Genomic DNA, 26,710 nt, shown 5'->3' with positions numbered 1-26,710 from the left:
CATCAACAGTTGGGGCGTGTGGCGTAGTTGGTAGCGCGTCTGCCTTGCAAGCAGAAGGTCACTGGTTCGATTCCTGTCTCGTCCAATAAATTTGTTTTATATAATTTAGTTTTCTTTTGATCCTGGAATCTAAATTTTTTCTCAAGAGCTTTAATTAATGGTCAAGTAATGTTCCTTCGGAAATATAACCTAGAATTGATTAGTGATAGCAAAAGTTCCTTTCAAGTCCTTTCTAAATTATCATGATATTAGGAATATAGGATCACGTGACCCAAAATTTACTTTTTGTTGTTGAAAGTATTGTTTCAACGCGTCTTCATCAATCAAAGCAGTTTTGATCCCATAGAGATATGCCAGGGTAAGTACGCAGGACTTAAATACTTCTTAGATTCTGAAGAGACTAACCAATATAGAGAAACTGTTACAATACATGCTGGTCAATGTGGAAATCAAGTCGGATATCACTACTGGAACCAGTTAGCATCTGAGCATGGCATTTTACCCGATGGAACTCTCCAGCCATATCCAAAGGAAAACCTTTCGTTTTCTAGTAGCAAAGAGAGTACTGTTAACAATGATTCCATAAACAGGCATGATCGTAGCGATGGCTTTTTCACGTCGGACAACCAAAGATATACACCCAGAGCTATATTAATAGATTTAGAGCCTTCAGTGATTGCCAAATCTACTAGTGCTTTGCCAATGCTTAATCCTAGAAACATTCACCTCAGCAAGCGAGGCAATGGGGCGGCCAATAACTGGCAGAGAGGCTATGACTATGGGTTACAGTATCAAGATGACCTAATTAATTTGATTGACCGTGAAGTCGACAAATGCGATAATTTATCAAACTTTCAATTAATGCATAGCGTGGCTGGCGGGACCGGATCAGGTGTGGGCTCATTACTACTTGAACTTTTGACTGACAGGTATGGCAGCAAAAAGTTAATAAACACATTCCTGATATTCCCGTCAAACGAAAAGACTTCTGACGTTGTTGTACAGCCATATAATACAATGCTTACTTTAAAAAGACTAATTGATTTCAGTGATGCCACGTTCATTTTTGAGAATGATGCACTCAACAATATTGAAAATATTTTAAGTTATAAGAGTAATATAGCATTTGAAGGAGCCAACAAGCTCATATCATACGTACTGGCAAGTTTATCTAATCCCTTGAGGTTCCCCAATTACATGTATAGTTCTTTCGAGTCTATCCTTTCAACGCTCATACCAACTCCAGATTTGAAATTTATCACATCGTCATTGGCACCGGCCAATCTTAATGAGTATGATACCATGCTCGAGCTCTCTAACGATAGGTATAAGTTAAACAGTACACATGGAGCTGCGAATTATATTTCTACATTGAACTACTTGATTGGCCTGGATTTAAAACAAGATGAAATAAGAAAAGGGACTTTAAGAGCACAACAACGTATTTCATTCGTACCTTGGACCTCTTCCTCAATTCACTTGGTCAATTGCAAAAGGTCGCCTTTTGCTAAAGATGATTTCAAGGGATTGCAAGTTTCCAACAATACTTCTATGATTCATGTTTTTTCGAAGGTAGTTAAGCAATTTGATCTATTAGCCAAACGTGAAGCTTACATCAATTACTACACTGATTCCAACGAAAGTGAAGAAAGGCTAAGGGTGCTTGACTTGTTTAATGACTGCAAGGAGAGCGTTCTTCATGTTATTGATGAATATAAATCATGTCAAGATCAAAGTTATCTAGAAGACGAGATTCTTGATGATGATGAGCTTATGTAGAACAAAAACAAACCTTTAATGTATATTAATCCAACTAATGATTTAACCATTAAATCAGGAGATATCTAATTTAATAGGATAGCTTCAATGTATAATTAAACGTGATGTTCTTATCTTGACTACGTGTAAGAATAAAAAATTGGGTGCGCCTAATTCTGGAATATCAAAAGGAAATCAATTAGGGAGATTCAACCTTTTATCTATCAATCGCTATGTCTTTCAACTTATCAAACTTCACCAAAGACTTGAAGAGTTTAAGTGATAGAGTTTCTACTGAATTCAATAATGAAATTTTGCCTTTAGCTCAAAGGACATCAAGGCTAGTTCAAGAAAAGATAGGCAAGGTCAACGCGGATGACATTAGCCAGTTACCATCTGGATATTTAGAGTTGGCAGAGAGATGTAACAATATTGAAAAACTATATAAGAATGTCTTGAAAGTAACTTCCAATTATGAAAACGAAAGTTACGATTACCCAACCAACTTGCAAGAGTCGTTCACTGAGTTCGGCAAGAACATTTCTGCAAGAGTATCAAACTTGTCGAAGGCAACTACACCAGCGGAAGCACAAGCTGCTTTGGTAAAAAATGATGAATTTAAACCTCCAAAGACAATGTATCATGCATTGAGTCGTGCTACCGATGCTTCAATCTTGACGAGCGAACAAGCACAGGATCCACTAGTGAAAGCTCTTGATTTATACTCTTCAAATTTAAATAAAATCGCTAATGCAAGGTTAGGACAGGATCAACTAATTAAATCAAAGTTCAATAAACCTTTGCTGGCAACATTGCGCCAGTTAATAAACCAAAGTAATAATATTCAGAAGAAAGTTGAACAAAAACGAATTGATTACGATTTGTCGAGGCTAAATTTAGAAAATTGCTCTAATCCAGCTAGAGAATCACAGTTTCGTGTCATCATGGAAAATGCAGAAGATGAGTTTGCGAATACTGTTGAAGATGGTATGAATATTATGCAGAATGTATTGGAGCATGCGAAACCACTCGAGGAACTTTTCGAATTGATCAAGGCACAATTGGCATATCATAAATTAGCTGCCGAATTGTTGGGAGGAATAGTAGGCGACTTTGAAAACTTGATTGAAGAAAATTCGAAGAAGACCAGTAATACTGATTCGGCAGATTTTGATATTTAGTTAAATTTATGTAACAAGATAATGCAACTTTTACTTTCATTCTATCATCTAAACAACTATGAACATATTTTAGTTAGGTATGAATTCTTCTAACTTCAAAGATTCTAATCTTACATCCACCGCACAATCATTTTTGTCAACAAAGCCATAGTTCCCTTCTAATAACCGAGCATGAATTGAACGCAAGGCTCTTATAGTGTCCTGGGCAGCAATCACGGCAGAAATATTAATTTCATTTGCACCTTGAGAAATCATCTCTATATTAATTCTTTCGTCAGCCAACACCTTAAACATGTTACCTGCAATTCCGATAAAGTTAAGCATTTGTTTACCAACGAGGGAAATGATAGTCAAATCTCTAGTGACATCCACTGTACCTAACTTTCTTAATTCTTTTATAGCATTTTTTAAAGCAAATTCTTGTTCAGACTGAATCAGCAAAGCCATTGAAACATGGACTTCTGATGTTGAAATCAAGTCCACTACCAACTTAAAGTCATCTAAAGTAGTGAAGATATGTGCCAAGAAACCATGCGACAACGTCTTCTTGTTTGAATGTACATTAATTACGACTATGTCCGACTTTGCTGTAATAGCCGTTGCAGATCTTTTGTTATGAGTAGCAATATATGAATGCGATAACGTTTCATATGCCGCTGGCGGATGAGGAGGCGTAGCTTCACCTCTCCTGCCAACATTATCTGGATAAATGATGGTACCTTTACCGCTTGGATTCTCAACATTTTTTATTCTAATTGGGATCTTCGCTTTTATTACTTGTTCCATTGTGAAAGGGTGAATGACTTCAGAACCGTAGTATGTCAATTCCGCTGCTTCTTCTGGAGTAACACTTTCTAGTAATCTGGCGCGTGGGACCTTCCTGGGGTCAGCCGTGAAGATACCGTCCACTTCCTTCCATACCTGAAGCTCATCGGCTTGTATACCGACTGCAACCAACGCTGCACATAAGTCTGTATAACCTCGACCTACACTATTCAACAATCCTCCCGGAACAACCCCAAAATATCCAGTCAAAACTGGAACCGTTTCACTGTCAAGTTCAAGAATTTTTTGGCTCATTTCTTCGGCCAAAAATTTGTAAAAGCCATCATCAAGCCCCTTTGAGCAGTCATAATCAATAGGGATGACATGGGATAGGTCAATATACAGAGCACTTAAGCCCCTATCCTTCATAGCTGACACCATAAACAAACAGGACAATTTCTCTCCCACAGACATGATTGAATCAAGAGATCTAGAGCTCATTTCACCAATGACTTGGCATGCTCTTAACAATTCTCTAGCTCGTTCCAACTCAAGTCTTGTTTCCTCAATCAACTCTTTCAACAATTTCTTATTAGAAATGTATTTTTCAGCATTATTTACATGATCGTCTTCGATGAGTTGCAAGATAGAATCAAAGTTCTCATTCATGATAGCTAAATCAGCAGATTTAATTAAGCGTGAGGTCGTGCCTTCGCTCTTAGTATTGGAGGACCTAGCTGAACAGACCACAGCCACTCTGCGTTCCTGACTGAAAACCTTCACTATATTATCTACTATGTTATCAGGAAACTTTCCTATTGAAGTACCACCAAACTTTTGCACGATCCATCCTTCTCTGCGTCCAGAGGTCAAATCCACTAAAGAATTGTACGACCTCGCCGAAAGAGCTGGCGAATCAGACATCTTGTTTCTTCACTTATATTATACTAAGCTATTGATCAGTGAACTTCTACACAAGTTTTCTGTTATTGCAAATAACCTGAAGATAAAAAAAAAACTGATTCTGTCGTGAAAAATAGATTTGAACTATATGAGTCAAGAGTAATACCCAAAAAAAAAAAAAAAGAACTCGGGTTTGCTGACATAATCATATTGAATAAAGTATGATCGAAGAGATGGGATCTTATGGTGTACTCTTCAGATGACAGGATTATGACTAAAAGAATCATAGACGAGTCTGATGAGTCGAGGAAAAAAATTAATAAGAACTTTCTGGGAGACGAAATAAGTAATTTTTTTAACGAACAAGTTTGGGGAGAAGATTTTCAAGATGATCTTAAGAGTGAAGTGAAAAATAGTGAACCGTATCGTTGGGGAACTATAAAAAATCTCATTGATGATTCCTTATTGAGGCTGGTCAGAAAGGAAGTGCTCAATGAGATAGCCTTCACAAAAAAGGAAACTGATATATATAAAGTTTATCAGTCTGGAGACTTGGCGAATCTTTCTGGATTGGACTGGGATGATTTATCAAGATTACCATCATTGTACAAGTTGAGAGCAGCAATTTACTCAGAGCAGTTTCGAGATATAGTATCTAAGATCACTGGCTGTGGAAAGCTTAGTGGGGTCAAAACTGATATGTCCATCAACACTTACCTGAAGGGATGCCATTTATTGACTCACGACGACGTTATTGGCTCCAGAAGAGTCAGCTTTATCTTATACTTGCCAAACCCTGATAAGAAATGGAAGTCACATTATGGTGGGGCTTTGAGGTTATTTCCAGCAATTGTTCCGAATGTCCCTCATACCGATTACCAAGTAAAGCTCGTCCCACAGTTCAATCAAATTGCATTTTTTACCGTTCAACCGGGACTCTCATTCCATGATGTAGAAGAAGTAAGGACAGATAAGAAGCGATTGTCCATCCAAGGATGGTTCCACATTCCTCAAGAAGGGGAGAATGGTTATATCCCTGGGGAGCAAGAGGATACAGAAGCGAAGTCGACTTTACAACAGTTACAAAGCAAAGAACTACAGGATTACGATTTTCCGAAACCTTTGAGGAACGATTTCTCCTTTGAAGAAATCTCATCTTACGCATCATTAACTGAATTGAATGAGGATGATGTCGAATATTTGTCAAAATTCTTAAATATCTCTTACTTGAACAAAGACTTCTTGGAGAAGGTAAATGCAACATTTTTAGATGAAAGCGTTATTGAATTGAAGGACATTTTAAATCCCAAGTATGCATCAAATCTCAAAGGATTGCTTGAGAAAACGGAATTGGATGAAGAAATGCCAATTCGTTCGAAGGACGTGAAATTTCCTTGGAAATGTGCCGTCCCGCCCCACAAACAAAGATATATGTATATTGACGGAAAATCTTCTTTTGACCTCAACAAAAGCAGTATAGACTTCGTCAATAATATTGGACCCCAGGAATTACCGAATTTTAACTTGGTGCATGGCAGCAAGACAGACAACGCATTAACTGAATTGGCTTCATTTTTGAAATCTCGTTCTTACAAAAAGTGGTTAACACTTCTTACCAGCATGATTCCAACAAGTGATCAAGTTTTGATAAGAAGATTTCGTCCAGGTTCAGATTTCATTCTTGCTACTCCAACGGAGAAAAATATAGCTAGAAATGATGAATTAAACATCTTATTGGAAGCGACTTTGAACTTGACTCCTACAGCTTCAGATCCAAAAAACTGGGCATCTGGTGAATTTGGGGGATATGAATTGTGCATGGGCATGGGTGGAGGTAGCAGTGCTGGAGAGGAAGAAGATGATCCGGCAATTTACAAATCCTCTGATCCAAATGATGACAGCATCCTATATACCAGTCAATGCTCGTGGAATTCTCTCACTTTAATGCTAAAAGATCCATCGGTATTGAAATTCATAAAATACGTAAGTATTAATTCCAAAGGCTCTCGATGGGATGTAAGCTGTCAATGGAATATCAAGGAAGCTAATGCGAGTGATAACTCAACCTGAAGTTCAAATAAAAGACATAGCTGAAAATCTCTATAATTTCACATGAATGTTAACATATATACAATCCTATTTCTGTAATTTTCTTAACTTAGTGAACCACTACCTTAAACTGTAAGACACAATTACTTGAGGATAGATAAGTCTGTGCTTATACACGATATTTGTAGTATCTTTTAAGTTGTCCTCGCTGATTATCATGTTGAAAATTGTGAAGAGTGCCTGTATAAAATTTTATTGAGCTGGGGATTTCTTCGCCTAAAACGGGAAAGCCTGTGAAAAGTTGTTGGCATTTAAATACGGTCGCTTTTCACGGTACCAACATAAAGCTTTTATAAATTTTTAATTCTGTTTTGTCAGTTACAAAGAGGAGCGAAGTTTTGCATTATGTCAGATTCAGAGCCAAATCCATTGCCCATCTTTTTCACGGTACTTGCCATCATAGGTGGCTTTATTTCCCTTTACTTTTACAAACAAGCAAAGAAAAATCGACCAATCTTGATCCCCGATCAGTTTCAGAAGTTTCCTTTAATTCAGAAGACTAAAGTGTCTCATAACTCTTCTATCTATAGATTTGGATTACCAAGGCCAACTGATAGATTAGGGTTGCCAATTGGACAGCATATATCTATAGGGACTATCATTGACGGGAAAGAAGTTGTTAGGTCCTACACTCCCATCTCAACTGATGACCAGTTGGGACACTTTGATTTATTAATCAAAACATACGACAAAGGAAATATTTCTAGACACGTCGAGTCCAAGGAAGTAGGTGATCATGTCGAAATCAGAGGCCCAAAAGGGTTTTTCACCTACAAACCTAATATGGTAGAATGTTTTGGTATGATTGCAGGGGGAACAGGCATTGCGCCGATGTATCAAATTATCAGCTCAGTTTTAAGGAATCCGGAAGATAAAACTAAGATCTATTTGGTATATGCCAATATAACTCATGATGACATATTGTTAATTAGAGAATTAGAGGCTCTTGCTGAAAACCATCCGGACCAATTTAAGATTCACTTTGTCTTGAATAACCCACCAGAAGACTGGAAGGGAAGTGTAGGGTTTGTTACTGAAGAAATTATGAACAAACATTTGCCCAAACCAACTGAGAACACCAATTTGTTGATTTGTGGACCTCCACCTATGGTAAGTGCTATGAAAAAGGCAGCACAAGCATTAGGATATCCTAAAGCTAAGCCAGTTTCCAAATTAGGGGATCAGGTCTTTGTATTTTAGAGATATGGCTAGTTATTTAATACATTACATTGTAATTTGATAAATACCGTCATGTCGGCGTAGTGTCTTATCTGTACTGCATATACAAAAGTAAATGATTACCTGCGTTTATTTAATTGAGGACCTCTTCGTTTACAGAAAACCGCTCATTTATACTTCAATACAAACCATAATAGAATATTTGAATAATAGTTATGATTATAAGTATATGGCGTGAAGCTATATTGCTACTTGTCGTCGAGTTAGCGAGAGCATCTTCGATACCGAAATGGGAGGCTGCTGAGCAAAGTTATATTTTCAATACCATAGAGTCCGATAAATATAAAGCGGAAGGAATGTTTAGATCGCCTTCGGATTTCAAGCATTTGCCTCCTTTGCTCTCGGAACCGACAGAGGAGCAAAGATCTTTGAAGGCTGGGGAAGTCCCGCAATATGTGATCGACTATGCACCCCTCGTGCATTTGTATTCGGAAGAGAAGTATCTTCCATACGATATAGCGAAATTCGTTAAACATTTTCATGTCGAGTATGACAACGGAACAATTATAGAGGGTACAGAGTCAAATATGACTTTGCTGAAACTAGCCATGCTCCCAAAATTGGAGGATATATACTTGACCTCAAATTCTAATTTTGACGAAGATCCCGATTGGATTACAGGCGTTAAAAATAAGCCTTCGTTGATTGATGGCGAAATAAGAGATGCCCCAGCTACATTAATTGTGGTAGATAAAGGAAATGGCTGGGTTGATGCCTATTGGTTTTATTTTTATTCCTTTAACTTGGGTCCTTTTGTTATGGGGTCTGGACCATACGGAAATCATGTTGGTGATTGGGAGCATTCATTAGTTAGATATTATAACGGGAAACCTATTATTGTTTGGATGTCAGCTCACGGAGGAGGCGGTGCATATTATTATCGAAATTTAGAGAAATATGAATTGGATACAAATCACCCGATAATCTTTTCCGCCAGGGGCACTCATGCTAATTACGTATCTGTGGGACAACATCCGCATGATTTGCCATATGAAATTTTATCTGATTTCACGGATAGAGGTGCGTTGTGGAATCCGACTAAGAATTACCTAGGCTATACCTATGATGGCGAATTTGTATATCCTGCGACATCCAATGCTAATCCAAATTATGTCGGACGAGAACTTAAATATGACAACTGGCTTTCATTCACAGGGCACTGGGGAGACAAACAATTACCTAGTGATGACAGTAGACAGAAATATCTGTTTATCGGGGGACACAAGTACATTGATGGCCCACATGGTCCACTTATGAAAAATCTTTTACGATTGAAGCCCTGCGAAAGGCATAAATGGTGGAATTTTTGGAATGGATGCAACGTTAGGGAAAACATTAAGTGGGGAATTGGAATTGAAAGTGAAGGGTACAATTGTGGCAACTTATTCATAACCGTTAAGCCTAAATGGCTAAAGAGCATATTACAGAAAGTGACCTGGGGTGGAGGATTTTGTTATATCGTGGATATAATATATGGTTAGAATCCTTAAATTTTTTTTTATGCTTTATTACTCTAATGAATTGACTTATTTTTTGTTTGTTTTTGCTGGTTGATGCCTTTATTTCCACATGTCGTCTGAAGATCATTGATTCCTGATTTTCTATAAGAATTTCTCTATTAAGGTAGATTAGAGCATTTTAGGTTATAATATTTAAGTACTTAATATCATGTTATACATTTTGAAGCTTTTAGGAATAGCTCTGAACAGAACTACGATTTAAAGCTCTGCATTATTAGTTTGAAGCTTTTTATCTATATAGATTAAATAATCTTATTGTACAGTATCAAACATCTCGATGAGCTCGAACTTTATTTAAATATTTCTCAACTAATTAAGACATAATTTAGCATATATTACAACCAGGTGCAAAAGAGAACTAGCTGAAAAAAATCATTTTCGTTGGTGAAGACATAACCGTACCGCTAAGATGTCTACACATCGACCAGCGTTTGATAAGACTTCAGGATTGGGTCTAGTTTTGAAAAATATAACGAAATCATTAAGGTCCACTGCAAATAAGAATGTTCCAGTAGTGATAAATCCTGCTGTGATCGGAGGTGGTGAAGATCAGCAGAAGCTTTTCAATAGCTTGAGAAATGGAACCCTTCCCCAGAGAGCCTTCGCTGCCGAGAAAATGACTGAATCGTTAACAAAATATTCGATTTCATCAATAACAGAGGTATGGTATTCTGCCAGAGATCTATGTAATAAAGAAGTTCAACCATATATTCGACGAATAGGCTTGAAACTTCTCATAGAGTGTATTAATCAATGTGGTGACCTGGTTGGTGATAAGCTTATGTTTTTCACAGATATATTAGTATTATGCCAACTTTCTGAAAAAAAAGTTGACCCAGAATATGACCTCTTCTTAACGGCATTAAAAAGCTTAACATCTGATGGCAAAGATATTTATGATCTTTGTATCTTTAAGGAAGGTAGAGGCTTGAATACCCTTTTATCAGATGCTCTTATCTGCATATGGAAAAGTGCCAAATTATCTATTGACAGGGATAGTGAAGAAGAACTCAGAAACAATAAAAATTTTGAAAATTTGATTGAAACAATAAAGTTTGCAAGAAACTGCTTGAAATTTAATTGCAGTGTATTAGAAGAAGGCACGGTGTCAGCAATTCTTAGTAAAGTTGTCACGATTGGGTCGGAGACTAATAAAGATGAGATAAATTTCGAGATATTGGATCTTATTAATTCGGTTAGTGCTTTTGGGAGTATACCATTTGAAAGTTTTCCCAGAGTCATTCACTTTTTATCCATGTTATATGGCAAGAGTGATAAGTTTCGTGAGGTCGTTGAAGACATTATTTATTTACTACAAGAGTCAGGAACTTATCAAATAATTATTTACAATCTATGCCAAATTATACTGGATAATAGTGTGCTAAGGAACAGATATAACGAGTCATTCAATGATGACATCCTTTCACGTCTAGGTGCGATTCAATTGATTGAAATGTTTCAAGTTACCTCGACCCTTCAAGAAAGACAGATAACTGATTCCTACTTTCATTTGATATTAAAGTCAATATTTACTTCAATTTCATTCAATATCCCTATTATCAACACTGCTCATTTACGATCCATTGATCGTATATTATCTAAGTCGTCTTACAATGAAAACGCAAGCGGCGAGTTTCAATATCAGATTGAGAAAGCGCTTCCATTTTACCCTTGGCACTGCGAAAGCTTTTCAGTGTATGATATTCTTAATAACTTGAAGCTAAGTTCAGAGCAAGATACCAGTTATATGAAGTCCATTTGCGTTTCATTACAATCCTTATATGTCAATCATGAATTACATTCTCCGAAAGATAAGCTCATTTATTTTTTTATGGCTAACACTGAATATTTAAGCAATGATAACATGATATTCATCTTGAAATATTATAGCGATGAAAAAATGTGTTCTGTTCTCGATCCTCTTTGGAAAGAAAACAGCTTCAAGATTCTCAACAGCTTTTATTATACGCCTAGGGATTCTGAGGTGAAAGTGAAATGCCTAAATGTAATTAAGAATGGACTTGAAACATCAAGAATGCTTGGAGATAGCAGGAGCGTAAATTATGATGTAGTAGTTGATATACTTAGAAAATCGTCGGATGAACAAAATGAAGAAGTCGCTGACTACTTGATGCATAAAGTTTATCTCGAGATTGCTCTCGAAGCGCCCATAGAAGTGTTCAGAGATCTTTATAATGGCATCAAGTCAAGCGCAATGAAAAGCAATGATGTATATGAAAAGTCCCGACCAATAGTGTCTTTGAAGTCTAATGGATCGTTTGCTCTGTCAACAAGAAACAATGTCGACTCATCGGTTAAATTTTTGACCAAGTTTTCAGAAGCATTATCAACGGTATTTTTGGTATCCACTACCCAAAGCGACCAAAAAGCATATGAAGCCTACGAAATGTTAATTGAGCTTTGCCGATTTGCACTACTTAATGAAATTACTGAAGTTTTAATAACGATTTCAAAATGCTTAGTTCGAATCAGGTGTACAAATGAGATGTACGTTTTTTTAACGACGGTCGATGATATTATCGGATTAGCAACTGCCTTCAAGAGAAACACTTTCGATAATGACTTCAAAAGTGTGAATTTTATGTGGCAGTTTCCAGAAACATTAAGCTACTTACCTGAAAAGTATCTCGATCGTCCTGCTAAAAGGTTGCTTGTTGATACTGATGATAAAAGTGGTGATAATTTTGATCCTTCACTATCAATTTATACGATAGATATGGGAAAATGGTTGTCAATAGTTCTAGAAGTAATGGAACTGTTTGTCAATTGGGAAATTTATTCATTTATTTGGGCACATTTTTGTGGTCAGCTCTCTAATATGGCACTATTTCAAAAGAACAAAATCCAAATTAGTGCTATAAGAAAATTGACTTGTCATCAGTTAACGCTTAATTTACCTTCGAACTTGGTATTTCCTAGCAACATTACAAAAGCAGATCTTCAAGTGATATCTGCGAGAACTTTATCTGCACTATTAGCGTATCATGATTTTTTTTCGAAACAGGAACAAGATCAGCTCGTCACTTCTCTCATTTTTGGTCTTGGTTCGTGGGAAAAAACGGCAATTCCTTGTATCAGTATTTTGACAGTATGTTGTTGCGAAATTCCTTTGTCAATTAAGAAGTACTTGTCTGTTATTCTAACTAAATTGCAGACGACGATTACGAGTGTTTTTGCTGCTCCTCTCACTTTGGAGTTTTTGCTCTCGTTAATATATTTGCCAACCTTAACTTCTAATTTTACTAAGGATGAGTTCAAAAGGGTGTTTGGAATAGCTTTCAAGTATATTCAGTATTCAAATGATGCCCGCAAAAGATCAGAAAAAGACGTTTTTGCGAATAACAAAGCTAACGAATATGGAGTGGATGCTGTCGTAGAAGAGAGCGTTTCAACAAAAAACATAGAAATCACACCTAGTATGTCGCAATATTTGCTCACGTTATCATATAGTATTATTTCAAGTTGGTTTTTAAATATTAATATGAGCGATAGGAAGTACCTTTCTTCGTTTGTTGTCAAAAACTTGATTTTGGTGAGCAGAAGTGAGACAGATGAACTTGATGATCAGACAATAGCGTTTCTAGACTTGATTACTAGATTCACTTATAGTGATATGCCTTTGATAATCACAAATCCTTCGATAGAGACACTAATAAGTGAAGACACACATGTCTCACAGTTTATTATAGGCTCTTCTATTTTAAGCATTGAAACAGATATTTTTGATGGAAATTTTTGCATAAAAATTAGGCGGCCAACTGGAGTAACAGCGTTGAAAGGCACCGTGGATTCAATAAAAGGAACAGGATCGCCATTAATAAACTCCAACTATATTCTTCTACAGCTTTTTAACAATATTGATCCCAAGAATTCTATTAAACCGATTCCATTAATTGAGGACTCGATATCCATAAGAGCGTTATCAATACTTGATAGAATACCCACAGTAGAATTCCACAAGATTGGTATCATGTATATCAGGAAAAACCAAGCATCCGAGCATGAGATACTAGGTAACAGAGTAGGATCTAGAGCCTACCAATCATTTTTGGATAGAGTTGGTCGCTTAATAAGATTGAAGGGATGTAGAAACTACTATGTGGGGGGTCTCGACATAGAGAACGATGTCGATGGTGAGTATGCAACTTTCTGGAATAGTAAGACTATGCATGTCGTATTTCAAGTTACAACTATGATGGGACTGAGTGAAGCTGACAAGAACTTCGATTTAAAAAAAAGGCACATAGGTAATAATTATGTGAACATTTACTTCGACGAGTCTGGGTTGCCATTCAACTTTAATGTCATCAAATCACAGTTTAACTTCTTGAATATTGTTATTTCCCCATCAGCCCTATCTGCAAGTGCGCTGGCATCAGAAGAATATCGTAGAAGACGTTTCTTTAAGGTAAAGGTGTATCGTAGATCTGGTGTGCCTGCTGTGTTCGCTTCATGCCATTTCAAATTGATCTCGGAGGAGAAGTTACCTTTTTTTATCAGAAATCTTGCCATCTCAGCCGATCAATTTGCGAATGCATGGCACCCTTCTGTGGCCACTTCGCATCTCTCGAATTGGTCTCATAGGGCTAAACAAATTAAGGTGCTTAAAGAGAAGACTCTAGGAAGTCATCGCTTGTTACAAGAAGAGAATCAGAAAACGATAGCAAGTTCCTCAACCACCCAGTCATTCTTACTGCAATTGAGTCCCGAAATCCCTACCGTTTCTTCAGGTGGAACTGATAGATACGAGTATCTCACCTCAAATGATAGCGACATATATTCTTTAGTTGAGTTCAATTCTTACACATAGGCATGCCCCTTTTAGTCTACTTCCTTGCAACCTTATTCTAATGCACGTGATATGATCATATATTTGCACCATCACTTAGAATATATGTAAGTAATGCTTTACGGTATACTAAGCGCGCTGAAAGCGAGCTATGATATAGTTGCTTCATATACAAGCAATTTAAATACAGTCAAAGATTAGACCTTTAACATTGATCGATAGATAAATAAGATTCTTAAATTTTTATTGTAGTTCAATTAATTGTCAAATACGGAAATAAAGCGATTAAAGCCACTGCCGGGCCGGTGTCTCTTTACCGCCACAGTGTCGGAACAGAACAAACGTTTTTCCTTCAGCTACGGGTATTATTTTTTTTTCTTCAAGAAGCGAATCGGCAATAAGAGCCGCACGGTGAACCCATCTGATTATATTAATCATCACATATGACGCAGCCTTTCGAAAGATAGTGATACCATATATAAAAGCTGCTATCTGTGAAAAAGTAACTAGTTGTAACGCCATTAGGGTTGCTTGTCCCTTGAAGCTTAGAGTTATACGATACAGTGTCGCAAGTGACATCTTAGATGGATTCCAGCTCTACTATTGTGATGGAGACATCAATGGGAGAGACGGAAATTATAAAGAAAATTAAGGAGAAAGGAATTAGGTCTGTGAATAAGACATTGGCCAGTGAAAATGAAGCGTTGAGCAATTTGGTTGGCCAGTATCGTTATGATCATTTTTCACAAGGAAATTTGACTAATTCGTTGGAAATTATGTTGCAGACTGTTCAGCGTGGTGGCAAGATAGTTTTCAGTGGAATAGGCAAGTCATATAAAATTGCTGGGAAGTTGGTGGCAACATCTATATCTTTATCGATATCGGCTGCTTTGTTGCATCCCTCTGAAGCTCTACATGGTGATTTAGGGATGATAGGTGAAAAAGACTGCATTATATTTGTCACTGCAAGCGGAAATACACCTGAGTTACTTAATCTTTTACCTCATATACCTGAAGTTCCGGTGATTCTTCTTACGTGCAACCGTGTTTCGAAACTCTCGACTCTGGCACAAGTAAGGTCGCTTCTTTTAACCGAGCTACCAAAACACTTGAATGAAGACTCGATCCATGGGGTGCCAGCACCTACTGTTTCGACAACTTTATCCTTGGTCTTGGCCGATGCCACTATATTAGCATTACTGGAGATCATTGAAGATGACTCTTTGGAAAGAAAAAAGCTCTTTTCAAAGAGACACCCTGGTGGTTCAATTGGAGCTGACTTGAGCCATTTGAACGATAAGATAACTACAGGTAACAGAAAAACTCCCGTTTCATCGCTAGTAAGCTCTTCATCGTTACTTAGTCTCAACCAAGTCAGACAATATAAGATTGTGGATAATCAAACTGACTATTTGCCGGGCTCAGAATCTTCATCTGATGATGAAGACAGATTAGAGGCCATAAAACCTAAAAATCACGGACTTTCTTATAAAATAAAAAATTCGGACAAATCAAGAGTTCTTACTATAACTGATACCGATTTTGATCTGCTAAGCGAGGATGTTTTGTTCAAGTGGACTATTTTGTATGATTTCATTGTACAAAAGAAAAAAGGATTTGTGCTTGCAGTTGACTGTGATAAAATCAAACCATTGATACGACACTATTTAACTGTGGATGGAAAATACACAGCTGAAGTTTGGAACGATTTCACTAGAAGTTTAGAATCCAGCTTTACTGAAATATACCTATAGTTGTTAGTAACTCATATCCCAATTTTATTGCCTTCAATTCTATACTTTAAGTAAATTTTATGCTATATAGTTTTTAATTCAGCCTGAACTTAGAGCCTGAACTTGGAGCCTGAGCTTGTTTGTGCCTGAACATGTAATTTTTATCAAGAATATACAGGGGGATAACTTCGAATAAAATAATTGAACAAGACTATAGTAACACTATTAACAATTTTAAGTATATACATAAAGATCCTCGAACCTTCACGGCCATTACGGATATCAAAAAGCTGAAATTTTAATAGACCTCACATTATATAAAAGAATTAAATCCACACAATAGCAATTTGACACATTTTGATACAAGGAACATATTTCTGCATAAAAAAGAACTAATCACAAGTTTTTCTGTTGGTTAACTCTTTTCAGCTTCAATCAAAGCATTTTCAGCAACAATGATCATTTTTTCTACTGATGCTAGATGCTTTCCATACGTATTTTTAGACGAAATCTGCTTGAGATATTGCCTCAATTTAACTACAAGTATTTTCTTTTCTTCACTCTTCGCATCAAAGCCCTCAACAAGTTTCTGAATTACGTAGTTTGCATATTGATCTTTCATCATTAGTGCTAATGGAGAGTCATCACTAACAACATCAACTTCAAAATCTTCATTTCCTAGCATGACTTCATAAAGAATTCTTTTACGCTGATCTAAAGTGCCAAATTTGATACATTTTTCAATCACATTTGACGCAAACTTGTGTTTCGAGAAGTTTACTACTGAACCGAGAACCACTTTCAAAATTTCTTCTCGATCTTTAAGTTCGCCCCGTTCTAGAATATGTTGCATCACATAGTTCCCGTATTGATCTTGAATCAAATAGAAAATAAATCTATTGAGCTCATTCAATATGCGCTCTTGGTCCTCAATAGCAGAGTACTCCAATAGCCTCTGAATTACCCTGCAGCCATAAGGATGTGTTGACAAATGATAGATATGGTTATCTAAGCTTTCTAGTATAAATTTGATCCTCTCAAATGGAATTCTTTCAATCGATTTTTGAATAACGTGATTTCCGTTCTGATCTTTAGCACATATAAGTACATAATCCCTTAGTTCCTCAATTACTCTGATCTGGTTCTCTAGATTAACCGCCTCAAGTGCTCTTTGGACAACTCTACATCCATACATTTGCAATGATAATTCGTAGATGTGACCAATCATGTGATCCAACAAGATTTGTTTCTGAGTTGTTGAACCATGTTCGAAAAACTTTTGAATCACATAGTTGCCGAACACGTCTGTCATTAAATCATAAGAGATGTCTCTAATTTCATTGAAAATAACCTCCTTTTCCTCTTCACTAGCATTTGGCAACTTTTGCTGAATGAAGCGTGAACCGTGCTGATCTTTAGTAAATTCTACAGCATGGCCATATATATCTTTCAAATAATAATCCTTCCCTTTGGAGTTGGAGCGAACTTCTTCCAATAAAGGCGATCTGTAAATGTGGTTTCCATTTTTCCCATGCCCATTCGAATTTCTTGTATTTTTTCTTTTTGTTGATGAAGAAATAGATTGTTGAGAAATCAGCTGCTTGTCGAAAGATCCAGCATTGGAAGATGCTTGTTCCGAAGAAATAGGTTGCCCAGCGGTGGGCAACACATCACCAACAGGGGAAGATGAATTTTGGTACACAGAATATGGATTAAAAGCTGGAAGCATAAAGTTTGCCGGAGGAGAAATCTGTCGATTGATTAAACCTATTCCAGGATTGTTTGGATTGATTTTTTTAGACTTTGGATGAGCAGCAACATTACTTTTTCCCAATTCATCTTTACTATCTTCCCTAAATTCTATGTCACCCTCATAAGACATATTATAGATGTTAGGATCCATAGGTGATTGGGGAGGAACAATAAATCCAGAGCCATTGAAAGGGGATTGACCTTTACGTGGTCCATACGAGGCAAACGCATTAGGAGGCGGAGGGGGAGGAGCTGGACCACCTTGAAATACACCTCCATCCATAAAATAATGATATGAATTTGCTGGAGTAAAAGAAGGAGCCGCAGCAGGGTTCCAGAAGTTATGGGAGGGAACTTGCGCATTTTTAATACTCTGGTCACTCGACAGCGCCTTAGGATTAGGATCAGTGCTTATTGATAATGATGCAGTGGACTGTATTGGTGAATTGTTATTGTAATGATCAATTTTTTCACTGATTGACTGATGTCTAGATGTTCTTGGGGGAGGCATATTCAAATTTTCATTCAAAGAGCTTTGAGGAGATGTCAATATTGCCACATCTGTCAAAGACTTAATTCCGCTTTCATTGTTAAAGCTTGGCCGTCTTGAAGAAGGACCCTCGAAAGACAACGTACTTAATCCATTTGACAATTCAATATCTCTAGTGGCATCAGCTACAGAAGAAAACTTCTGGAAAAAGGAATCCTGAGGAGGATGCCTGCTTGCTATTCCACCACTAATGGAAGCTGTACCAAAGTTCATCCTTTGTGGTCCTCCTTGACTACTTCCTTGACCCGTTCCTGGATATACCGGCGCAGTTATGGCTGATAACGACCCTCTTTTTAATCCAAAAAGTCCATTTTCTCCATCAGTGTCATTATTAAAAGAGAGCCTTCTCCTTTCAACAGGAACTTCTGCTCTACTAGAATCAAACATATTCGCTATTTCGGGATCTACTTGTTCAAGAACTGTCCTATACTGGGGTGTGCTTGAATTTTCTTGGGATGAATTATTTGACCATATGGTTTCTGCTGGCATATCAAAACTTCAGCCCCAAAATCCCAACTCTATTGTACCGCCACTTTAGTTCTGGTATCGAAATCCTCAATAGAATAAGAAGATTAAAGAACTAAGCAGTAGTACGTTGTGAATACTATAAACAAATGAGCAGCTAGCTTTCGATGCCTTTATTTCAACGATAGCGGTAACAAACTTTCTCTTTAAGAAATCTAAATAGTAATTAAATGGGTCAAATATTTGGCCCCCGTTATGATTAATCATATAACTACTTACTATTGAAACACTGTGACTTCAAAATCTCGTGGTGTTAGCATATTACACAAAAAGCAACTACACAATTTTGGGTCCAGTTGAAAAGCTTACTATGAGTAGAGTAATCGTGCCGGCGAAATGACAAAACTAACGAAAAATGCTTCTGATAGACTTATAAATTTATTATACACAGCGACATCAAGAGACGTTGCAACTAAGATACCGATTATTAAAAAGCATTTGTATGAACTGATTAACAAAGATAAAGAAATCCGAGGATCTATTCTAGATGACTTGATGGAAAATCAGTGGAAACAGAAACCCATGGAAAAGGCGACAGTGGATATAGAAGGTGTGGTGAGCACTAAACGGAAGTCAAATATATTGAAATTCAAGTGCCAAAATTCATATATAAGTGAATTTGACTTTTACAATATATATCCGATTTCGAGAGAGAGGACATATCTACTACCAAGAGACATATACAAAGGCATAACTTTTGAAGTTATTAAGTCTCGCAATCCCTTTAATTTATTGCATAATGGACTGTACTACCTAATATTCAGCAGCTATGTTCATGCTTGTACATATTTACTAGAGACTTTCAATAAGTCGATTAATGGATTTCGATTGAATATGGAATTCGTGGAGCCCAGCTCTAATGAATTAAAATACATGACATCACCTTACTTGGATCACTCAATTAATGATGTTTTACATCACTCAGTAAATCCTTTTGCTCTGGCAGATCCTGGAAGAGTTCCTGTGCTTGAAATTTTCAAGTATTCTAATTCGAAATCTTCTATCATTAAAAAAATTCTCGAGTTGGAGAAAAAGAGGCATCAGAAAGAATATCACACATTTGCAAAAGACCCTACTAGCTCCCTTCTCGCTGACTTAGTGGATAAGGAAACAAGACAAAGCTCTGTCTTAGTTCGTAACTTGCCCTTTGGGACTTCAAGATTTGCTTTGCCTAAATTATTATGGAATTATGAAATGGCGCCACTTGAAGACGACTTCAATTGTTACACTACAATCTTAAGCGATCCCATTAGACAGGTAAATTTGCATTTGATCAGATTCGCTAACAAAAGTAATGCAAGAAGATTCGTGAGGAACTTCCATGGAAAAAGATGGGAGAGTGTTCAATCTAGGAAAGAAAAGCCTCTTTACGAACCTATACTATGCGAGATTGTAAATTAATTTGTGCACGATTACCTTAATTATTCCTTGTTAATTATTTAACTACTTAGTCTTGAACGCTTTTAAGGCTTTTCCAACTAACCCTGACAATATCCCAATGCAGACCCAGTGTTAAACGAGACTCCACTGGTATGTCCATATCTTTTGTATTATTTGTTTCCACTATAACATACTTTTCCCATAACTTCTTCTCCTTCCAAATAATAATGACACTGTCGTTGCCAGACCAACCTAAAACGCCCACATCATTTAAACAATAGTCTTCTGCACTATCCAAATGATGTTTGTTCGTGTTCACTGAGCAGAATGACCAAGTAGATTTGAAGTAATTTGGGATCGGAATTGGAATAGATATTCTTTTCAACAAGTGTTGTCTATTAACTGGGGTAGAATCAGCACTCTTCGGGATAGTTTCTGGACCTTCGCTTATTGGAGGTATATTAAATATATGTAAGGTGCTCTTGTCAGACAAAACAGCAAGTTTCGAGTCGTCATGAGAGAACTTCATTGAAGTAACAATAGCTCTATCCAAGCCTCTTCTAAATTCATATAGTAATGCAGTATTGTGCGTAGAATGAATTCTTATAATAGTTCCAGTTTCAGATGCCGATGCGATAAGAGTACCTGACCTGTTGAGAGCAAGGCATCTAATTTTGGACTTGTGTGATTTGATAATACTAACCAAATTTTTTTCCTGGCCCTGAGGAGATACATCAACCAATTGAATTTGTCCAATCGATCTTCCAGGAAATGCTAATGTTTGATACTTTGTGCCATCACTTGATGAGAAACTAGATGAGGATACTGAAGATGATGAGGAATTTAAGCTTTGTGATGATATTGATGATGAGTTGACAGATAAATCAGCTAAGCCATATTCATTATCCACTGTTTCATAAGAAGCGAATTTTTTAGGAGGCGAAGAAAAACCATAAACCAAGACCTGATTCTTCAATACCACAATAATTCGGATCCTAGATAGTAAAACATTCAACACCGGGCTAGTAAACTCTAAGGTTAAACTATCCTTTCTTTTTAAGTCATCCCATATTACAAGTTTGTTGCTAGCGAACTTCGGATTTTTTCCGCCACCTACTAATGCAAGATAATTCGTTCTATGTAACATGGTTATATGTCCAATCCCAGAACCCCCGCCATTTTTACCACCTGATAAATTGAAATTCCTCTTAACTCTTAGATCTATAGGATTCGTATTGTAGACGAGAAAGCCATTCTGATGACCAACTGCAAAACAGCCTTGATCTTGATTGAAATTGATGCACAAGATATCTAGTTCTTTATTGGTGGGATCAGTACCTAATGGAATATGCGTATTCATTTAGTTCATTAGTTTGAAGCCGTTGCCACCCAATATGCTTTTTGTTATTTTTGAAGTGATAAGTCCACGTTATTCGAACCGTATCTATTTGATTGATCGGATTTATGGGAATTGTCGGTTGATAGATGAGTCACGTATGGTTTTTAGTGCTATGTAGACCTATATTTAAAGGAAAAAACCGTTGATTGTACACCTGTTTTATTGAATTGAAATATTATTGATCCCCTATTGTAGTCTCCCAATTTTATATTGATGATTTGAGCGCTATATTGTTTCGCTTGTTTACGTATTTTTATCTTTTATCACGAATGCGAGGGGCATGCCCTTTTTAGGATATGTAGGAAATACGACTACAAATTATGTACACATTCTACATCCATAATTTCCTCGTCCTCGTCACTTGAAGCTTCGCCTTTCTTTAAATCATTCGCAATACTATCAATATTAACGGGCACATCAGGTATATCAGAAATAAAATCAGCTTCCATTCGATCTTCATTAACTCCCATGAACCTTGAATTTTTTGAAGGACTAGCCAATCGTTTAGAATCCGTTGAATTATAACTGATTTTATTGTTACTCCTATATTCTAACGTAGGGTAATTCAATTCCACAATTTTGTCTGCTTTGTCTTTTAAAAAGAATGAACTATTATCTTTATTGGATTCAAGGGCTCTTTTTAACAAATCGGAGGACACAGGATCTCCAGGAGATATGGCTAAAGCATCATGAAGGATATCAATGGCCCTAAAGTAATTTCCTAACTTCAAGTTTATTAATCCTATGGCTGCCAATATATTGGAGTCATTTTTATTGCTAACACGTAAAACCTGGTTGAAACATTCAAGAGCTTTGAAAGGTTGATTACTGCGCCTGTAGACGTGGCCCAAATTGGCGTGGATCGAAATCCAAGTTTTTGAGTCCGAATTTAAATGCTTAGCAGCTACTAAAGCTTCTTGAAAAAAGAGTTCCGCTTTAGGTAGATCATTTTTATGAAAATTTATAACTCCTATCTCGTTCAACAACAAAGGATCAAATTTACAGATCTGGTAAGATGCCAATAGATACTCTTCAGATAACTTCAAATTACTCATCTGAAGGTATTGCATTCCCAAAAAGAGATTAGGCAAATGAGTACCCGGAAATAGTCTAGCAGCAAAAGCATACGCACTAATTGCTTGCTCGTGTTCCCCTTCGGCTGCAAAAGTATGAGCAAATCCTATCCACGCTTGTCCAAAGTTGGGGTTCAATAGTGTTGCTTTGCTGAAATACTTTCTTGCTTCATTAATCTTATTAATAGACAAATAATATACTCCAATAGCTAACCACGTCATTGGGTTAGTTGGATGATTGTCCGCAAGCTGATGAGCTACTAAAAACAACTTATTTTTCCCTCCCAACTCGTGTAAACAACTTAAATAATTTGGTATTACATTAAAATTATACGGGTCTTTAGCCAATATTTTTTCGCAAACCGCCAAACACTCATCGAAATTGCACTGAACGTAAAGATTATCAGCCTTGCTTAACAAGATGTCGCTATTTTCACCCAACTCAAAATCTTCTCTTAAGATATTTTCGACTTCTTCAAATTTTGCAGTATTCAAATATTTGCTCACTCTTGAAGTGTACAAAGCTCGTACAAATTCATCATTATCATCTGTACTTCTATAATTCAATGCTGTAATTAATTCCCATTCTTCATTTGGCGTCATTAAGCTATTACTTATAAGCTCATCGAAAGCTTCAAAGCATTTCACATCAACTAGAACGGCTTCCTTGTAGCATTCTTTTGCTTTATCAAAATTATTTTGGTTGGCGTAAATCTGGCCTCGTAAGTAACACATAGATGCTTCTAGTTTTATGCCTCCATCGCTGTTCTTGACTTGGTAATTAGAATCTTTTTTAAAGGGGTTCGTTTCCCCGATTAAGTCTAAGGCATCATCCCATTGTTCAAGTTTGACCAAGCAGAAAGCTGCTAAATAGCGGCAACTCACTGACTTTTCGTATTCAGGCTTTCCTGTCAATAAATGCTTTGCACGTAAGAAGTTACCGCTATTGAAATAAACCTGGGCTAGCCAAAAAGCATCGTTAGGGTCTTCAGTCAAAGCTAAAACTTTATCTCCTATAAACTCAGCAGCCTTATACTGATGTTGCATCAAAGCATCGTGTCTCCATAATCTCAATTTTTCAGCTTGAGTTAATGGTTCTATTTCATCCTGGCCCTGTTGCTGGTTTCCTGAGTCATTCAAATGTTGTTGAGAAGCTCGATCCAAGTTAAAGAACAGCGAATGGTTCGATCCAGGGCTATCAAACAATGTTGCAACTGGATTGGGAGGTGTAATCAATAAGTCTTGTCGGCGGCTTGTTATTTGCGGCGAAATGAATAATGTAGAGTTGTGCTGAGAAGGAGTCTTTTGATTCTGTACCATCTTGGACATACCTATCAACCTAGACTCAAGATTGTGGTATCTGATATATGCTTGATATCTATAAATTGGATGTCGGCTTACGAAATTTGAATGTTAGCGCTGTGTAGTTGATCTGACCATAAACATGTTTATCTAAACATGTCGTTTAAAATATACGACATTATTGTACTTTTTAATACCTCATCGCATAGATTAGTTTCTAGTATCTGCAAAAATCTTCAGAAAACTTTTACATAAGATGAAATCCGAACCTGGGGTTAAGAAAGATCTCTACAAGACGGAGGTCAATGACGAGACTAAGGGACATCAAGATGAGGTAACTTCGGATAAAAATAGCATACAGTTTCGTATTTTTGTAGGTTCATACGAGCACAACCTTCTTTGTTTGTCCCTAATTATGGATCCTAGCTATAAAAAGGAAGCTATTTTTCAACCGATTTTTCACTTTCAAGCCCATTCCTTATCTATTAGGTCCATTGATGTTGCCAAGAGGTACTTGGTCACTGGATCAAATGACGAGCATATAAGGATCTATGATTTGCAAAAGCGAAAGGAATTAGGTGCACTTTTAAGCCACCAAGGATCCATCACAATTCTTAGATTTTCAAGAGAAGGTAATGATGAAAATTCTTTGGAGGGCACAGGTAAATGGTTGTTGTCAGGTTCAGAAGATGGTAAGATAATAATATGGAGAAGAAAAGATTGGGAAACATTCGGCATCTTAAAGGGCCATCAAGGAAGGGTGAATGACTTAGATATTCACCCATCAGGTAGAGTTTGTGTATCAGTAGGTCAAGATCATACTATTAGGTTATGGAATTTAATGACCGCTAAAAAGGCTGCTGCAATAAAAGTTAAAGGGAAAGATCACCTAGGGAAATCGTTAGAGTTTGTTAGGTGGACTTTAGATGGTAATTTCTTTATAGTTGGTTTGAAAGATCAATTGTGGGTTTATGAAACTAAAAGTGCAAAAATTTTCAAAAAGATCTTAATCAAGTCGCTGTTAATGTGTATGAAAGTTTTTAAAGTTGAGGATTATGAATGGCTCGTTACAGGTCATAGTGACGGTCAAATTCATTTCACTAATTTGCACTCTGTTACTGAGGGCGAAGCTGATGTTGACAATTCGAGGCATTTCGAACCGACGTATTCTTTGAGGGGCCATATTAATAGGGTGAAAGATCTCACTTTATATCGTCACCAGGTAAAAGATGTTGAATATCCTCTCTTAATATCTGTATCTTCTGATGGAAGAATAGTCGTCTGGAATATTGCGAACGAAGTTAGAGATCAAGTTGCAGTTTACGATAGTGGTGAAAGATTGAATTGTGTGGCTGCTTGCCCAGAAAGCATTGAAAAATCTTCAACGATGAAAAGACACTTTACAGATGTAGGAGCATTTAGTGAATCAGAATATGAAACAGACGCTGAAGAGATTCAAAGGGCTCCTAAATCTAAAAAAAAAGGAAATAAAGGGAAAAAAAAGGTGAAAGTAACATTAGAGTGAATAGCAGATATATTCACAAACTGTAAGGCCAGCCTATGGATTTGGTAATAATAATTTACTATAATAAATCTATTTAATATTTATTAAATAACTCAATTCAATCTAGAAACGTGCTTATCAAATAATGTCTTTGCTCTGACCCAAACAGGTGAAGTATCTCTGTTAGGTAATTCCAATAAAGATGGCAACAAGTCTTTTGCAAAAGCTTCAGAAGCTTCCCTTGGAAGCAAAGAAGGCAAATGATCGACCGAACAAACTGATAATTTTGGACCCTCTGTAGTTTCAACTGTAACAGTAGGATCATCGAAGTCAGTCGCAATTGAATATACCGGAATAGGATTATGAGGGTTTGTAGTATCTGCAGATACATCAACGATTGATCTGAGCTTTCTGTCCTTAGTATTCAAAGATTCTAAACTTATAAAGGGAGGAATTGGCTGAGATAAGTAGATACAGTTAATGAATATATCACTATCCACGATTTCCTTAAAGGGTCCACCAGGGGCGGTTTCCTTCATATCCCACTTAATGATATTTTTCTCCGGGATACCGACCTTTCTTAAAAAGTCCACAGCACCAGAACCACATCTTCCAAGGGCACCAATGACCAAACAGTTTGGATAGTTATTTCCATTCTTAGCCAAGGCAGACGTCAAGTTAGCTTTGACAAATGAGATCAATTCATGTTCGTTTGGGTAGGGAGTAACACCTGGAAGATTTTCCGTGTCTTCATGAACTTGTTTGAATGCCCAATCCAACACCCCAATAGCTGCACCTGCAAAGCCAGCATAAAATCCAAAAGCTGCTACCCTTCTGCCTTGATCATTCTCTAAAAATTCTAAGTCATAAAGCACACCATTGCCTGCGGGGAATCTGCTTAAAACTTCTTTCCATCCACCTTGGTCCTTGTAACAATGAGCGAATTGAATGTGCTCGTGAACCAATGGGAAGGTATCTTCTTCAGGTAGTTCTTTCAATCCTATTATTATTCTGTCTTTTGGTGCCAGAGTCCAAGATCCTTCTGGCACAATTATTGCACCAGCCGTTTTATATTCCGAAATATCGAAAACAGATTGAGAACTTTCTTCTACGTATACCTTGAATCCGTTGTCAATCAATTCCTTAGTTATAGCGGGTGATAACGCAGCCCTAGCCTCGAGAGGCTTCATCTCGGCTCTTAAATGAA

The 26,710-nt window shown here is 36.9% G+C and overlaps 14 protein-coding genes across 14 annotated transcripts; 9 read left to right on the top strand and 5 right to left on the bottom strand.

Moving 5' to 3' along the window:
* Positions 1–350: 350 nt before the first annotated feature.
* On the top strand, positions 351–1,779 carry TUB4 (gamma-tubulin; the record flags this gene model as incomplete). The annotated part of the gene is made up of 2 exons (XM_062952688.1): positions 351–358; positions 414–1,779. 2 exons carry the CDS (start codon positions 351–353, stop codon positions 1,777–1,779), a joined length of 1,374 nt encoding a protein of 457 aa, XP_062807127.1.
* Positions 1,780–1,991: 212 nt separating this feature from the next.
* GVP36 (Gvp36p) lies at positions 1,992–2,939 on the top strand (the record flags this gene model as incomplete). Its single annotated transcript, XM_062952677.1, has 1 exon — positions 1,992–2,939. One exon carries the CDS (start codon positions 1,992–1,994, stop codon positions 2,937–2,939), a length of 948 nt encoding a protein of 315 aa, XP_062807126.1.
* Positions 2,940–3,008: 69 nt separating this feature from the next.
* HOM3 (aspartate kinase) lies at positions 3,009–4,628 on the bottom strand (the record flags this gene model as incomplete). Its single annotated transcript, XM_062952665.1, has 1 exon — positions 3,009–4,628. The coding sequence occupies one exon, from the start codon at positions 4,626–4,628 to the stop codon at positions 3,009–3,011; it is 1,620 nt and encodes a 539-aa protein (XP_062807125.1).
* Positions 4,629–4,850: 222 nt separating this feature from the next.
* On the top strand, positions 4,851–6,677 carry OFD1 (oxidative DNA demethylase; the record flags this gene model as incomplete). The annotated part of the gene is made up of 1 exon (XM_062952654.1): positions 4,851–6,677. One exon carries the CDS (start codon positions 4,851–4,853, stop codon positions 6,675–6,677), a length of 1,827 nt encoding a protein of 608 aa, XP_062807124.1.
* Positions 6,678–7,061: 384 nt separating this feature from the next.
* CBR1 (Cbr1p) lies at positions 7,062–7,916 on the top strand (the record flags this gene model as incomplete). Its single annotated transcript, XM_062952643.1, has 1 exon — positions 7,062–7,916. One exon carries the CDS (start codon positions 7,062–7,064, stop codon positions 7,914–7,916), a length of 855 nt encoding a protein of 284 aa, XP_062807123.1.
* A 194-nt stretch (positions 7,917–8,110) lies between these two features.
* Positions 8,111–9,436, top strand: PRCAT00000273001 (uncharacterized protein; the record flags this gene model as incomplete). Its single annotated transcript, XM_062952632.1, has 1 exon — positions 8,111–9,436. One exon carries the CDS (start codon positions 8,111–8,113, stop codon positions 9,434–9,436), a length of 1,326 nt encoding a protein of 441 aa, XP_062807122.1.
* Positions 9,437–9,884: 448 nt separating this feature from the next.
* On the top strand, positions 9,885–14,306 carry TSC2 (Tsc2p; the record flags this gene model as incomplete). The annotated part of the gene is made up of 1 exon (XM_062952621.1): positions 9,885–14,306. One exon carries the CDS (start codon positions 9,885–9,887, stop codon positions 14,304–14,306), a length of 4,422 nt encoding a protein of 1,473 aa, XP_062807121.1.
* Positions 14,307–14,869: 563 nt separating this feature from the next.
* Positions 14,870–16,039, top strand: PRCAT00000271001 (uncharacterized protein; the record flags this gene model as incomplete). The annotated part of the gene is made up of 1 exon (XM_062952610.1): positions 14,870–16,039. The coding sequence occupies one exon, from the start codon at positions 14,870–14,872 to the stop codon at positions 16,037–16,039; it is 1,170 nt and encodes a 389-aa protein (XP_062807120.1).
* A 394-nt stretch (positions 16,040–16,433) lies between these two features.
* On the bottom strand, positions 16,434–18,809 carry PUF3 (mRNA-binding protein; the record flags this gene model as incomplete). The annotated part of the gene is made up of 1 exon (XM_062952599.1): positions 16,434–18,809. The coding sequence occupies one exon, from the start codon at positions 18,807–18,809 to the stop codon at positions 16,434–16,436; it is 2,376 nt and encodes a 791-aa protein (XP_062807119.1).
* Positions 18,810–19,181: 372 nt separating this feature from the next.
* Positions 19,182–20,246, top strand: PRCAT00000269001 (uncharacterized protein; the record flags this gene model as incomplete). The annotated part of the gene is made up of 1 exon (XM_062952588.1): positions 19,182–20,246. One exon carries the CDS (start codon positions 19,182–19,184, stop codon positions 20,244–20,246), a length of 1,065 nt encoding a protein of 354 aa, XP_062807118.1.
* Positions 20,247–20,292: 46 nt separating this feature from the next.
* PRCAT00000268001 (uncharacterized protein) lies at positions 20,293–21,585 on the bottom strand (the record flags this gene model as incomplete). Its single annotated transcript, XM_062952577.1, has 1 exon — positions 20,293–21,585. One exon carries the CDS (start codon positions 21,583–21,585, stop codon positions 20,293–20,295), a length of 1,293 nt encoding a protein of 430 aa, XP_062807117.1.
* A 350-nt stretch (positions 21,586–21,935) lies between these two features.
* On the bottom strand, positions 21,936–24,026 carry PRCAT00000267001 (anaphase promoting complex subunit; the record flags this gene model as incomplete). Its single annotated transcript, XM_062952566.1, has 1 exon — positions 21,936–24,026. The coding sequence occupies one exon, from the start codon at positions 24,024–24,026 to the stop codon at positions 21,936–21,938; it is 2,091 nt and encodes a 696-aa protein (XP_062807116.1).
* A 229-nt stretch (positions 24,027–24,255) lies between these two features.
* PRCAT00000266001 (uncharacterized protein) lies at positions 24,256–25,524 on the top strand (the record flags this gene model as incomplete). Its single annotated transcript, XM_062952554.1, has 1 exon — positions 24,256–25,524. One exon carries the CDS (start codon positions 24,256–24,258, stop codon positions 25,522–25,524), a length of 1,269 nt encoding a protein of 422 aa, XP_062807115.1.
* Positions 25,525–25,616: 92 nt separating this feature from the next.
* Positions 25,617–26,693, bottom strand: LYS1 (saccharopine dehydrogenase (NAD+, L-lysine-forming); the record flags this gene model as incomplete). The annotated part of the gene is made up of 1 exon (XM_062952543.1): positions 25,617–26,693. One exon carries the CDS (start codon positions 26,691–26,693, stop codon positions 25,617–25,619), a length of 1,077 nt encoding a protein of 358 aa, XP_062807114.1.
* Between the last annotated feature and the right edge of the window lie 17 nt (positions 26,694–26,710).

Source organism: Priceomyces carsonii (assembly GCF_900007245.1).
Source record: "Priceomyces carsonii strain CBS4050 genome assembly, scaffold: Debaryomyces_carsonii_scaffold_1, whole genome shotgun sequence".
Classification (NCBI taxonomy): Eukaryota; Fungi; Ascomycota; class Pichiomycetes; order Serinales; family Debaryomycetaceae; genus Priceomyces; species Priceomyces carsonii.
This window is presented reverse-complemented; position numbering and strand designations above follow the sequence as displayed.